Source organism: Tenebrio molitor, chromosome X (genome assembly GCF_963966145.1).
Source record: "Tenebrio molitor chromosome X, icTenMoli1.1, whole genome shotgun sequence".
NCBI classification, from domain to species: domain Eukaryota; kingdom Metazoa; phylum Arthropoda; class Insecta; order Coleoptera; family Tenebrionidae; genus Tenebrio; species Tenebrio molitor.
The window spans coordinates 2,199,139-2,214,439 of record NC_091055.1 but is presented as its reverse complement, the minus strand read 5'-3'; the positions used below and the strand labels follow the sequence as shown (position 1 = coordinate 2,214,439).

Here is a 15,301-nt window from a genome sequence, read left to right as displayed (position 1 = left end):
AATTTTATGGTGTTGTGTTTCTCGGAATGAAATTGTATCGTAGTATTTAGCAAGTCAAGATAAAGAGGTTTGCCAATTTTCTTCGGGAATGTCGATCGCTCAAAATAATCTTTTCGAGTTATTTTGTCATAGTCGGCCAATAAACAGTTGGTGAAGAGTGAACGCGGAAGGGAAGAGATTGGCAATCGTTTTGTGAATGTTTAATTTATCGGTGTGTTTTCGTGGAAGTGATTTGGCAATAATTTAACGTCGAGAGGTCCAGTTTTTGGGGTGATTTTGGTGAGTATTTTGTCGTGAGACGAGTAAAAGCCATGTTGAGTATCGATTTTCCAATTTTGGAGAGGTTAATAGGTTTGGGGAGTGTCGTTTTTGGATGAAAACACGAAGGTGGTCGTTTTTGGTTTGTCGAGGCTAGTCTGTGCTTGGGTCGTGGAGGTCCCAGGAGGTGTCGGTGCGTTCGTCAAAACGGTTGTTTTCGCATTCGCAAAGAGCGCCGAGGGGAGGAACGGTTTGTTTATAGGCGCGATCGTGCCATACAGTAGTGGTAGAAATAGACTTGTAAGTTAAGAACAGAACAGAAGTCGCATCTCGCCCACGCCAGACGTCTGCGTCCGTAGTGATCTTCGGTGCGTGCGACGGGGAAGTCGCCCAGTGAATCGCGGCCCATTGTCCGCGCGTGTCAACCATCGGACCTTTGCTTTCGTCGGACCCGCATCTTTCGAAAATGCGCTCTTTCGGCTGAACGGACTCAGTTTTGGGCGACGCCGCTTCCTACAGGGGCGGAGCGCGGAGTGCGACCGCGACCGAAATAGAAGTGATTTTGTGCAGTCTTCGGCCAAATACGACCGATTTGCGACCGATTCTGATGGGTAAGTGGCATGTTTGCGGCACAATTGGCCCAATTGAGCCGAATTACCGCAATTGATCGCGGCCTCGCGCCGCGATCGCGGCCCCTTTCGCCCAAATACCGACACTATTTTTGGAGTCGATTCTGCACGATGATTATTTTACTAACAGGTCTGTTTAATCAAAACAGCGTCGCCCAAAAAATTATCTACCACTCGACCGGCCATGTGCTTCCTCCCCATCGTCCATTATCGTAATCGTACGGGAGCCGACAAATCTTCTTGCATAATAATTGTTACGCTGCGGTTTACAAATCGACTCGTGTGGCCAATACTGAAGCCATCACCGTAATTTATTCGAAAATTGCGACCGTATGAATGATTCATTGCGCGCTTCTTTCGCTCGACACTCGCAATTCAGTACCATTTCTGCTTCTTTTCCGTCAACGGACCCCCAACCGTAACATCCTAAAAATCGCCGTGTTTACGCTCGAAAAATAAATTTCAAGGAAACCAAGTTTATTCCAACTGGGATGCAGGTGGACCCCGGATTAAAATTGACAACCGGACACGGCATAGTATAGTCCCGGCAAAAGTACCTCCTGGAAGTATCGGGAGGGAATGCTAATGGATTATTTTTATTTAAGGCTATTGTTCTCGTCATAATCATTCGCAAGGTACACACTGGATATTACCAGAATACTAACTAGAGACGAACGATGTAGCTACGTCGCACTGCATCTTAATAAGTTGAGGTTTGAATTGCTTGTTAAATTATATCCGGTGCTTCTGTCCACCGCTCCGGTCCAAACCCGAGGACCCGACTTTTCGCACAACTCGTTTACTTTCCACTAAATCACTTCATTACGCTACAAATTGCCCAGACATTTAAATGCCCATTGCTCAAACAGCTGTGTCAACACAATAAACACTTTAACAACGCACCGTCACCCTCCCGTCATAAACTCTCAAACTCCCTCTCCACATTTTCTTGACCACCAAAATTTGCACGCCACCCGGAGCACACACAATTGCTTGTTTAAGTGAGTCAAGATTATTTTTCAAACCGTTTCGACCGTTTGTTTAATGTTAATTACGCAGAACACCTGGACTGTTGAAATCCCAAGTTGTTTTTTTGGGAAACTTGAACTTGATCTCAAATATATCTCAAAATTGGATCTCGCGTAGGAGCTGGCCTACCGATTTGATAACAATCGGGTCGGGAGGACGAGGCAATTACCGTCGCATGTTTCGAGGTGTTCTTGCTTGTACCCGTCAACTGCCCCATTTTCCTCCATTAAATAGCTTCCCTCGTTTTTACGTTTCTATTAATGGACAGATAAAACGAAAACTACCCTCGTGACGACACCGTTTCGGAGCTGACGCAAAATGCAACTAACCAAAATTCCCTTTGATAAGGGTATCATCGCTGCTGGAGTATCGTGCTCTTATCGGCTGCAACGTCCAAGAACCTATTTTTTTTCTTAGATCCCATTTTGCCCTTAACGTGAACACGTGCACTGTTGGGTTGAAAGTGGTGAAATATGGGCACCCGGCAAGGTGTAGGAAATTTATGACGTTGGATAATTACATACGGCGGAGCTCGTGTTGTATCTGATGTCATAAATTTTTTCTGTTGATATTATCTGCCGATCGTCGATGTTAATCATCCGTCACAAGCTCTTAACTGGTAAACGGCCAGTTTGTATCAAATTTCACCACTTTCCGTGTTGAGCCGTTTTGTTTACATCGGTAGCGCGTAGTAAATTGAAAATGGCGGAAATTTTATCACTTCTGATGGGTGAAAAACCTCAGATATTAGTTGGCTCGGCAGTGGTAATTTTAAAATTCGAATGTTCCCATCGAATGAATCACTTTACGTGTTTTTAATTTACGTCTAGTTCTACATATTTACGATTTTCACCTCCAGATTAAACCTCGGAATTAAAACGTTAAATTAAAATGTTTGTTAAGTGACAGTTTTTTTTCTAGAAACAAATTCCATGCCTCTCCTGTCGTGACTGCTGATATTAATTGGATGAAAATGAAAAAATATGTCTGAAAAATTCCAAGTCTTTACAAACTTCCGGCTGTTAATGTGAATAATTTTTTCCGTATCTCACGTGCGGAATTTCGATTCCAAAATAAACTTGAGAGTCAATCACCTGACGATTTTTTTCTTGATACACCGATAATGCGACATTTCCTCGAGATTTTATAAATAGACCCGAACGATCCAAAATATTCGACGCGCAAATCTCAAAGAAATTTTGAACCTAAGGTACTCGCAAAATTCAAAATTGTTCAAAAAAATCTCTCCGCCCATCGCGCACCACGACTTTGATCTCTCTTCAAAGCGGCGAATAGAAAACTGTTTGACGTACAATCGCAAACAATTTTCTTTTCCCCAGAACTGCAGGATGTTTAATTTAATTTGACTGGTCTAGTCTGTTTGTATATTTGTTTGGGGCAATTTTGACTCGTTTCTTGCAGTGATCGATTTGCAGTTTCAAGCGCAAATGATATGTAAACGATTTCGGTCAGTTGCCATCGCCATTCGAGCGTTTTTAGATGAGTTTCTCGCATTTTACACTCAAGTACACTTTCAAACGATGAACGGGGTGGCGCCTCCTTGATTAACCGATCAGTTATCAAACATTTCTTTCTATTTCAGTGTCACAATGAGCATTTTGTGACACCGTTGCGCAAAGTTCAATTTTATAGAATCGTTTCTAGTGATTATTGAATATGGGGTTGATATTGATAGTAAAAGCCAGTGTTAAATGTGATGTCATCTGAATCCATATTGTAGGATTAAAATAAACTATAAGGGGGTACATTATTATTGTAATAACATTTGGGAGACAATTTGTAATTTAGTTTTTAATGAAATGACATTGCTTCATCAATACCAACCCAATGCCATTGAAATAAAAGTCGCTAGATAATTATTTTATATTAAAAAAAAAACTTAAATTAATTAAGCCCAAGTAGAAAAAATGCATGTTATACTCGTTTCACAAGACATGTTGTCGAACTCGTTCTTCTCTTGTTCGGTAATAGATTGTCTTGTGCAGCTCGTATTACAATATACAGGGTTATTCACGTAAGATGACGAGCCTGACCAGGTAAAAATGCAACCCAATAGACAATTTACAAAGCAATCTGGATCCCTATTACATTATTCGGCATTATCATAATGCACATAAAACATAGACAGCCTTTAACGTCAGCCTAATAAATGTCAAGTTCTGACAGAAAATATCTCTCTCAACAAAGTATGATTTAATAACAATAATAAGCAATTAAAATCACAAAAGTAATGGGTAAGTAGGATCATATAGGTTCTGTCATCGTTCGAAAACCTTTTCGAATACTAAATACGAACAAAAATTGCAGTGACATATAGTCTGTTTTTTAATCAAAGAACCACAACACCGCAATTTACACTCAAAGTAGAGCTGACAACATTGTACATATTCGCCTAGGGTGAAAAATCTCATCATATAAAAATTGAGGTTATTAAAGATATTATATTAGTAGCGCAGCATTTTAATAAAGTTACTAAGAACTAATTTGAGAGTTTAATAAATGTCTCACTTTGCGAGGCATTTTTAATAACACGTTCAAGTTTTAAATGCGAGTTTGCATACTTTCAAGTACATTAAAAATGACAGGTGTTGGCTGGTATAGCAAATAGATATCATTACATTCACTAAATTCAGTAAAACTTTATATTTGCAAACCTAAATCAACAGGTCGTGGTTCTTTGATTAAAAAATAGACTATATACAGGTGTCCCCCAAAAAAAGAAGACGAGTCCATAAGTCCGTTATTTACCGGAAGATTTTAATTATCTGTACACCAAATTAAATAGTTGTTAATAGACTACAAAATGGCCTAATAAATTCAAGTATAGCCCCATGGGCTTCAAGGGTAAACTGTCTAAATATTTTTTTTCAATTGGGATTACATATTTTTTTTAGTAATTCTGATAGAGATTTTTATTCTGAAAACAACAATGTATCACAAGTATTCACTTAAATACCAAAAATTTCACCAAAAAAATGTAAAAAAACGTTACTATCGTCTATGTTCCATTTTGCGCTAAACATTGGCGGTATATCTACGCAATCCCACATGTTATTATTTGTCATTTATTTTTCCAGCTACCTTAATTTGGTTATTACATTGTAACGCAATGCATTTTGATAGCTTTTCGCTTGGTGCTCGTCATTTGTTTCAAAAGTTAGTGTAATTTTTTTTTATGTGCAGTTATACTTGTGATACATTGTTGCTTTCAGAATTAAAATCTCTATCAGAATTACTAAGAAAAAGTATGTAATCCCATTTGAAAAAAAATTTTTTGACAGTTTAGTCTTGAAGCCCTTGGACCTATACGTGAACTTATTAAGCCGTTTTGTAGCCTATTAACAACCATTTAATTTGACGTATAGATAATTAAAATCCTCCGATAAATAAGGGAGCTATGGACTCGTCTTTTTTTTTTTGGGGACACTGTATATACCTTTCAAATTAATAGAATACCTACTTGGATTCCTGATTTAATTTTTAAATACCAAAACACAATAATGTAAAGTGTATTTTGGGTTGCATTTTTGCCTGGTCAGGCTCGTCATCTTACGTGAATAATTCTGTATAGTAAATTAAAAAAAATCCTGGACTGTGAAATTTAAATGTAAATAAAGAGTTTGTTTTGACTATACTTGGGTATAAAAATTTTTCGCTAGAGTGTACCCACGTCAAAATCTAGTTACAAAATATATTTAGGTTATGTTTTCATTTTTTATCATTGAACTAAAACTGTTCGGAACACTTGAAGCGAAATGCAGCAAACTAAAAGAACTGTACCAATTTAAACAACAAGCAAAATCATCCAAAATAAACCTGTTTCATATTCAGAATCAGAAGAAAATTGAAAATCGCTTTCCATATCTGAGTCAGATTCCGCTAAAGATATAATTATGTATGTATGTTTTCATAATGTAAAGATGCTGTTTCTCCACATACCTAGTTATACTCCAATTTTTTTTAAAATCAATTGTCAAAGTGTTGTCATGTTGGTATAAGCCACTGGTTATTTGATAGTTACTAGATTGGCAACGTAAAATGTCAACTGTATGTCAGTCATTTTGATGTAAAGGCGCTTGCGCTATTGAAGACGCAATTACATTTAAATAAAAATACAAAGTTAAATGAGTTTCCGAAAACAAAGATCTAACACAACAAGAAAAATTGGCTATGATTAGATTACGTGAAGAAATGCAGACAGAAAAACCGACCATGCTAAATTGCAGTAAAGATGCACACATCATATTCGAGGTAAGTACATATATTTTTTTTAATATATGGGTTCGTCACTGCGAGGAACTAATTAGAGGACTGGAAAAAATTGATGGGAAATCTACCAATTGAGGACATTCCTCTTCCGCAGAAACATATTCGGAAGATGATTGGGGGTTAGATTCTGAAAATGAATAGGTAAACTGCTTATATAACCCATTAAATAAATTCCCATTTTCCTGTATATGTTAAGTTGCACTTTTTAGTGTGATTATCGTCTTTATTTCTTGTCTTTTGGTATAAAATTTGGTTACACCTGAAACTTTTCGGACATTTGAAAATTACTGATATAACCTCAAAGCTGATCTAGGGAGATTTTACGATAGAGGTGTCCCGAAACGAAAGGTTTTAGGGTGGTACAGCTTGGTCTTTGCGGAAATTTTGACATTGACAATTGATTTAAAAAAAAATTGGACTATAGGTTAAATAATTTTGCAATTTATTTAAACAAATGAATATGTAGTTTGAAAAATCAAAGATACCAACCGGGCAATATGAAAATAACTAGTGATTTATAACAATTTTGATTTGACAGTCGAGATGTTTTTTGAATGTACTACGTATTGTTGACAATTTTGAGGAAATTTTGCGTAGTCAGAGCGGTGGTGGTGTTGTTGCTTTTAATATTCAGCGTTTCTAGTTAGTCGAATACATTATTGAACGCTGTGTTGGATAATTCATGAAAAAGTGTGTGATGAGTTTTATGTATAATGACAGTTATGGTTCTGGGAAGAATACATTGCAGAGCAATTTGTATTCTGGATTGCCCTCCGGTGATAATAGCTTGTTGTGATACGGATAGTTGGTGGTTTACACGTGGAAATTAATAATTCGTTAAAATTAAGCGAAAATTTAAAAATAGTCCCACAACATAACAAAATAGCATTAAAATTTTTATGGATTTTCGTCTATAAATAGCATTATGATGGACGCAGTTCAGCAGAAGCGGTGATGAACTATTGCTTCCCTTCGGCTTTCAGCCGCCTGTCAGACCATATATTATTTAAAAAATTTGACAACGGATGAGCTGTGTCGGCGTACGTCACGTCGACCAAATAGGGCACAATAACGTTGTTCTTTAAACGCAAACACGACGACAATACGATCGCTATCGCGGTGGCTCCTCAAATTCGAACGATGGGCGTCGAGAAATGAGTCGAAGAAATACTCGTAAGGCGAAACAGGAAGACCGCAGGGCCGGTTTCGGGCTCCGACAAGGGCGGAAATTATAGTGTCTTATTGGCGTATAGAGTTACTTACGGTCGGGGAAAGTGTGTGGTCCTGAGTCGTGGGTAAGTCGAATAAGAATTGCGTGGGATTTATTTAAATGGGATGACACTGCATGGTAGGAAGGAGACGAGAATAAATAGACCCGTGTAGGGCCCGTGTCTCTGCTTTCTACAGGAGCGAGATAACATCTCATATAATAAGGGGCTCTATTAATTTACGACTGGGCCCGCACAGGAACACGTCTTAGCGTGGTTGATAAAGGGCCATGTGGCCGGGGGAATTTGATTTTTTACCTTACATAATGAATTATCGCCGACTCGACAATAACCTAATTATTAAAATTCCACGCTCTAATAGTGATTTATCATGACAAATGCATCCTAGACGGTCCGAAGAAGCCCCCTGGCACCGGGCCAGTCGAAAAAATGGTGGAAAATTTTTCATATTTTTACTCGACAATAAAAACTCGCTTTCGCAGTCGTTTTTATTGTGTTCGAGCGACGCAAGTGTTTATCGAAACCAGTTGAAATTTATTTAACCTGGTCGCAATTTCTTTCGAATTGGTGCGATTTTCGACCACTTACCGTTTCCGAGAAAGCGCGTTTAGCTCCCGTTTTAAAATGTGAATTATTTGACGGCTGGTTTATGATTGATTTCCAAGGTTGAAAATTACCAGAAATCATTGCGGGCGCACTAAAATAGAAATAAATTAGACACGGATATCCTGTAATTCACGCAGACTTAATAATATATTTAACTGGAATCTTAAATGGATCGGAAATTATTTAAATTTCTTTACAATAACAATGAAGTCAAGAATGGCCGGCATGTGGCCGCCGTTTTCGTGGCCCCCCTGCGTTCGGCACTGTCCCTTGTTCCGGTCACCTTGCGATAGGGCCATTCATGACTTTCCACTTGTAAAACTCCCTCGAATTGTTCGAAATTGCTTTACGACGCTGTCGGAGATCCACGCTTTTTCATAGTTTCTCTCGACTACAAAGAATTCTTTGACCAAAGCGCGTCTCTGCTGCACCAAAACTGTTTGCTGCGTTCGCGTATTCAGGTCACTTCGGTGATCAACTGCGACGTTTTAAGTGATAATCAAAGCCGCTCTTAAAATTCATCAACAATGGCTCCTTTTATTGTTTTTTATGACCTTCAATGCATACGTGACGCAATTCCAATTGTCCCTTTTTAGATTAGATTGAATAATGCAACGAACAAAAACACTTATGGGTAATCTGTCTTTTAGCCGAATCGGATGAACCGGGGCTCGTGGGGGTTTCTCTGAAGTCTACTCTTTGATGTTCGGGTCAAGATCTGACTTTGAGCAATAATCTTATTAATAATCCCCCATAAACTCGATTGACCCAGCTCGTGGATATTAAAATACTGCCACCGTATAAATACCGAACCTGAAGCTCGGAGGTGAAGAAGTCGAAGTAGACTTGGTAACGGAAATACGCTCCTAGCCCGTTCCGTCTACTGTTCTGCACATGTGGTAAACACGTGTGCCTGTTTTTAGTCAGCAATAACCATTCCTAGTCCCTCCAGTAGCACGCTACCTGCGGCGCAGGTTTTCGGTGACTTTTGCTACGATTCGTCAAACCCCAGAAGTATTTTTACAGATGCGCCGACAATTTCTCTTAATTACATAATCACGAGATGGAATTAATAATCTCTGCTTCTGAAAAAAAAACACCCTCCACTTTGTCCCGACTTTTAATTATGCTAATTCAAAGCGAATTCACCTCGACGGCGAATATTCGAGCTATATTTAAAAAATACACGCTTGGCAGAAGCGTCGTCGCGGTTAAAATTAATCCTCTAAATTATTATATGTATTACCGTGTAGTGACATCCCATTTTTTTTTTCATAAACCTATTTAGTGAAAGCTTGTCGACATTAATACAGATTTATCGAATTCAAACTTAAACATGAAAGACCTTTCCGTTCCAACTCTGTCTTTTCCAACTACATCTTACACATCACGACTAAAAAACAACTCTCTTTCAGATAAGTCATAAAACGAGACCATGTCAAATACTCTTTGGTGTCTTCTCGCTTTTGCGACCTACTCCTCGGCCTTTCTGTCAGATACCAACGAGATATGTGAGTGGACACTTCAGTCAAGCCAAGTCAAAGAATTCATTTTGGTGTTTTAGCGCATCGGATAGACCGAGGTGAAGAACGAGCACCATATTTTCCAGAAGCGTTACCCACATTAGTTGTACAGTCAGAAGGTGATGACTGCGTACTTAGATGTAGAGTAGCAGGAACCCCAAAGCCACATATCACATGGTACAAAAATAATAACCAAATCCACACAGCTAACAACCATTTTCAATTCCACCACCACACACTTCAAATCCAAAACGTACAATTTGACGACAGAGGTCAATACGTTTGCTTGGCGTGCAACGATGCTGGTTGCATCGAGCACATTTACTATCTGAAAATAGTCGGTGAGTTTGTTGCAAGAGTGAAACCTCGCGAGTTGAAACCGATTCTTTCAGAAGTTCTGAAGGCAGAGTCAAAATTTGAAACGTTAGACTTGCTGCCGAACAGTTTTTTGAAGATCATCAGTAAAAACGATTTAGACTTGGAGCCGAGTAAGTGAAAGACGAGTTGCCACTCGTTTCTGACCGTAGTTTCTAGATCTGAGGGAGAAGAAATCTATAAGAGGAAAACTCAAACATGAAAGACGCAACAACAGGACGACTCCGTTTTTCATCAAGCGTAAGATGATGCCCAATACGGTGATCAAAGAAAGTGGAGATAATTTTGGACTGAAATGTAAAGCTGGAGGGAACCCAACTCCCAACATCACTTGGCACAAGAACAGTCAAAATCCAGATCGCGAATTTATTTACCGAGGATGGACACTTTTGTTGCAAAAGTCAGTCCCAGAAGATTCTGGCAATTACACTTGTGTCGTCTGTAACGAATTCAAATGTATCAATCACACCTTCGATGTTCACGTGGTCGGTCAGTACTTCTTCCACTCGTTTTTCAAACATTTTGACTTCGATTGAAACTTTTAGAGCTTTTGAAGGCCAGTGGCGTAGGACACACTCTCGATAACACTACCGTGTCTGTTGGGGGCAATGCGAGCCTTCGGTGCCATTTCTCTTCAAATGTTGTTTACATCCAGTGGACTAGAACTTCCAACGGGACTCACCACGTAGTCCAAGTGAGTTGATGTTTATTTCTCTCTCGAAAATCTAGTTCACACGAATTTATTAGAAAAGCGACGACTTGACCACCCCTGAAGTGTACAAAATTGAAAACGTGACCTTCCAAGATGAGGGGTGGTACACCTGTCTCGGTGTGGGTCTCGCAGGTCGTCAGGAGTTCTCCGCGTATTTGAGAATTGTTAATGACAGTGACGTGGGAAGCACTGGTTTGACAGGTGAGGACCACGGTGCGTGTGACCTGTTCTTTAGGTAGGTATGTCTTGTAGTTCGATCATCAAAACGAGAGACCGAGAATCCGAAAGCTCCATATTTTGTTAACCCCAAAAAGATGTCGAAGATAGAGATAAGGCCCGCCGGACACATGATCAATTTGAAATGCAAAGCTGGAGGACACCCAACTCCCAACATAACTTGGTACAAAAACGGTAGCCTGCCGAAACGACAGTTGGGCGAAATTTGGTACCAACACTGGGCCCTGATACTGGAAGATGTTGTCACAGACGACACCGGCAACTACACTTGTGTCGTCTGCAACGAGCTCGGTTGTATCAATTATACGTATAACGTGGAAGTGGTAGGTGAGTGGTTCTTCTTCTCCCTCATTTGTGAAAGTTTAGTTAAATTGAATTGATTAAATAGAACGCTTCCCATCAAAACCATATATTAAAGATGGCTACCCACAAAATATTACTGTTGTGGTTAACACAACGGCGACATTTGAATGTCCTCAAATGATCGCCGATCTCGAACCGTTTCTGCAGTGGGTACGAATTTTCAACGTTACTGAAGTTTACGAGAATTCTACCGATATTAACGGCACACTTTTACAGGTACATTAAAAAAAAAAAATAGGTGGAGGGTATTGGCCGGTGATGGAAGTCATGTTTTCTATTTATTTCTTTGATTGTTTCTGTTTTCGCCGAATATTACGACTGCTATTTCTATTCTAGAACGCTATCACAACAAGCCTATAGTTACTCACCCGATCGAAAATTCTACTGTGGTTGTGGGCTCCAGTGTAAATCTGACATGTTTGTTCCTTTCTGATCTAAATCCTTATATTCAGTGGACCAGGGAGTTCGCGAATAAGAGTGTGGTTGTGGTGCAGGTACAATGTCTAGTAACTTCTTTATCTGTATCTATTCTTAACAAAATCATTTCAACTGTGCCTAACGCTTGATGTTTCTAAGCTTTCTTGGAGAAAAAGAAACTTTCCTAGTGCAATCACGTTCCACGGAAAATATCTTTTTTTCCAATCGCTTTCGTCTTGTTAAATTTTTGTTAAAATTAGAAGAGCGGAGATACTGAAAATCCCAAAGTTTACGAAGTCCGAAATGTAACTTATCAAGATGAAGGATGGTATGCTTGCATTGCTGCCAACAGTTTGGGTCGCACAGCTGCTAAAGCCTATCTGAAAGTCGTAGACAGTGAGTACTCAAGACGCAAAAGCTTCTTTTCTCTAGAGTCTCTTCTAGGTGTGGGTCTCGCAGGTTTTCAGGAGTCCCCCGGGTATTTGAGAATTGTTAATGGCAGTGACGTCGGAAGCACCGGTTTGACAGGTGAGCCCCACGCTGCGTGTGACCTGTTCTTTAGGTAGGTACCTATGTCTTCTAGTTCGATCAAAACGAGAGGTCGAGAATCCGAAAGCTCCATATTTTGTCAACCCCAAAAAGATGTCGAAGATAGAGATAAAGCCCGCCGGACACATGATCAATTTGAAATGCAAAGCTGGAGGACACCCAACTCCTAACATAACTTGGTACAAAAACGGTAGCCTGCCGAAACGACAGTTGGGCGAAATTCGGTACCAACACTGGGCCCTGATACTGGAAGATGTTGTCACAGACGACACCGGCAACTACACTTGTGTCGTCTGCAACGAGCTGGGTTGTATCAATTATACGTATAACGTGGAAGTGGTAGGTGAGTGGTTCTTCTTCTCCCTCATTTGTGAAAGTTTAGTTAAATTGATTTAAATAGAACGCTTCCCATCAAAACCATATATTAAAGATGGCTACCCACAAAATATTACTGTTCTGGTTAACACAACGGCGACATTTGAATGTCCTCAAGTGATCGCTGATCTCGAACCGTTTCTGCAGTGGGTACGAATTTTCAACGTTACTGAAGTTTACGAGAATTCTACCGATATTAACGGCACACTTTTACAGGTACATTAAAAAAAAAAATAGGTGGAGGGTATTGGCCGGTGATGGAAGTCATGTTTTCTATTTATTTCTTTGATTGTTTCTGTTTTCGCCGAATATTACGACTGCTATTTCTATTCTAGAACGCTATCACAACAAGCCTATAGTTACTCACCCGATCGAAAATTCTACTGTGGTTGTGGGCTCCAGTGTAAATCTGACATGTTTGTTCCTTTCTGATCTAAATCCTTATATTCAGTGGACCAGGGAGTTCGCGAATGCGAGTGTGGTTGTGGTGCAGGTACAATGTCTAGTAACTTCTTTATCTGTATCTATTCTTAACAAAATCATTTCAACTGTGCCTAACGCTTGATGTTTCTAAGCTTTCTCGGAGAAAAAGAAACTTTCCTAGTGCAATCACGTTCCACGGAAAATATCTTTTTTTCCAATCGCTTTCGTCTTGTTAAATTTTTGTTAAAATTAGAAGAGCGGAGATACTGAAAATCCCGAAGTTTACGAAATCCGAAATGTAACTTATCAAGATGAAGGATGGTATGCTTGCATTGCTGCCAACAGTTTGGGTCGCACAGCTGCTAAAGCCTATCTGAAAGTCGTAGAGAGTGAGTACTCGAGACCCAAAAGCTTCTTTTCTCCAGAGTCTCTTCTAGGTTTCGAGGATGAAACTAAAGATATGTCCAAGAACTTGATTACTTACGCAGCCATAGCGATAATTCTGATTCTGATTCTGATCTGTTCGATTCTGTTAGTTTTCTTCAGAAAATTGAAAATGTAGGTGGTCGACAACTTGACAGTTTTTAGAAAACTCAACCTTGTCATTTTAGCGAGAAACAGAAGAAAATGTTAGCGTTGGAAACTGTAAGAGCTGCCGTGGTCACGCAGTGGACCAAGAAAGTCATCATCGAGAAAATACAAAACACCACTGAAGACGTTTCCGAACCTTTGGTAAGTGTTGTTTAATTTAATAAATCGATGGGCGAACAAAAATTCCAGTTGATGCCTGTTGTCAAAATCGAGAAACAAAAATCACAAAATAGTAATTCTGCTGATGGGATGATTTCTGAATACGAGCTGCCCATGGACTCCGACTGGGAAATCCCCAGAGCCATGCTTTGCCTCGGTAAAAGTCTTGGTGAAGGTGCTTTCGGTAAAGTCGTCAAGGCAGAAGCTGTAGGTCTACTAAAACCGGGAATGAGCAGCATAGTCGCCGTAAAAATGTTGAAAGGTAACGCTTCGACGTAAAAATCGTCAGTTGTACAATTTGTGCCACCAGAGGGCCACACCGACAACGAGATGATGGATCTGGTGTCGGAAATGGAGATGATGAAGATGATCGGTAAACACATCAACATCATCAATCTGTTGGGTTGTTGTACCCAAGACGGTCCCCTCTACGTCGTCGTGGAGTTTGCACCTCACGGCAATTTAAGAGATTTCCTTAGACAACACAGACCGTCATCTGGCTACGAGCCGGCAATAGGAATCGTGGAAAAAGAACGCAAAACCTTGACACAGAAGGATTTAGTTTCTTTCGCTTACCAAGTGGCGAGAGGAATGGAGTATTTGGCATCGCGAAGAGTAATCATTCCGTTCTGTGCAGATCGCAAAATGTTAACACGTTTGGTTTTAGTGCATCCATCGCGATCTGGCCGCGAGAAACGTGTTGGTGAGCGACGACTACATTTTGAAAATCGCGGACTTCGGTCTCGCGAGAGACATACATTGTAACGATTACTACCGAAAAACGACAGATGGACGGCTGCCGGTTAAATGGATGGCACCTGAAGCTCTCTTCCATAGAGTGTACACCACCCAATCAGATGTTTGGTCGTATGGTATTTTACTCTGGGAGATCATGACGCTTGGAGGTACGTCGTGGAGGAGTTACAACCTCTCGTAACTCGTGTACGTTCCAGGTACTCCATATCCGTCTGTCCCGAGCGTGGAAAAGCTGTTCCAGCTTCTTCGGAATGGCCACCGCATGGAAAAACCGCCATGTTGTTCGTTAGAAATTTACATCTTGATGCGCGAGTGTTGGAGTTACCAACCCAACGAGCGCCCTCTGTTCTCCCAACTCGTCGAGGACCTCGACAGAATTCTCACGTTCACAGCGAACGAAGAATACCTAGATCTGGGTCTCCCTCAGTTGGACACTCCTCCGTCGAGCCAGGAATCCAGCGGCGACGAAGAAGATTTTCCCTTCGCTAATTTAACTAGTCAGTGTTCCAATAATGTGCAGCTTTCTTGATCACAGACTCCACAAAAGGACCCGACTATTAACTATTTGTGTTATTGTTTTATAAAATGTTACAATATAAGCTAATGTGTCAGAAGTAAATGTTACTCATCTTAATACGACTACACTTTTGTATTTCGACGTTTCAATTTCACGTTTTATTTACTACCACCAAAGAACAATCAGAAATCAAAACTAGTTGTAAGTGGTTACGTTAAGGTTACGACTGTAAATTTATGTAATAATACATTTTTGATAACTCA

The 15,301-nt window shown here is 39.9% G+C and overlaps 1 protein-coding gene across 13 annotated transcripts; it reads left to right on the top strand.

The window, feature by feature from the left end:
* The first annotated feature begins 34 nt into the window (after positions 1 to 34).
* On the top strand, positions 35 to 15,301 carry LOC138140345 (fibroblast growth factor receptor homolog 1-like). Of its 13 annotated transcripts, none has more exons than XM_069061315.1 (20): positions 35 to 279; positions 9,457 to 9,552; positions 9,606 to 9,905; positions 9,957 to 10,052; positions 10,099 to 10,428; positions 10,485 to 10,633; positions 10,687 to 10,852; positions 10,904 to 11,215; positions 11,277 to 11,467; positions 11,929 to 12,064; positions 12,113 to 12,196; positions 12,252 to 12,560; positions 12,618 to 12,808; positions 13,269 to 13,404; positions 13,453 to 13,573; positions 13,627 to 13,747; positions 13,796 to 14,027; positions 14,076 to 14,380; positions 14,433 to 14,670; positions 14,719 to 15,301. In XM_069061315.1, the coding sequence occupies exons 2-20, from the start codon at positions 9,477 to 9,479 to the stop codon at positions 15,048 to 15,050; spliced, it is 3,825 nt and encodes a 1,274-aa protein (XP_068917416.1). In that variant the 5' UTR covers positions 35 to 279; positions 9,457 to 9,476; the 3' UTR covers positions 15,051 to 15,301. The 13 variants fall into 13 exon arrangements, with proteins under 13 accessions (XP_068917416.1, XP_068917426.1, XP_068917420.1 ...); XM_069061319.1 differs by lacking the exon at positions 35 to 279 and adding an exon at positions 444 to 869 and having other exon boundaries at positions 9,960 to 10,052; XM_069061318.1 differs by lacking the exon at positions 35 to 279 and adding an exon at positions 444 to 869 and having other exon boundaries at positions 13,272 to 13,404.

Bases quoted from the DNA above. Each gene is read 5' to 3' on its own strand.
- LOC138140345 (XM_069061315.1), top strand. From the start codon at position 9,477: ATGTCAAATACTCTTTGGTGTCTTCTCGCTTTTGCGACCTACTCCTCG. The intron at 10,053-10,098 runs GTAAGTGAAAGA...CGTAGTTTCTAG, and splicing joins CGATTTAGACTTGGAGCCGA to ATCTGAGGGAGAAGAAATCT. The intron at 10,634-10,686 runs GTGAGTTGATGT...CGAATTTATTAG, and splicing joins GGACTCACCACGTAGTCCAA to AAAAGCGACGACTTGACCAC.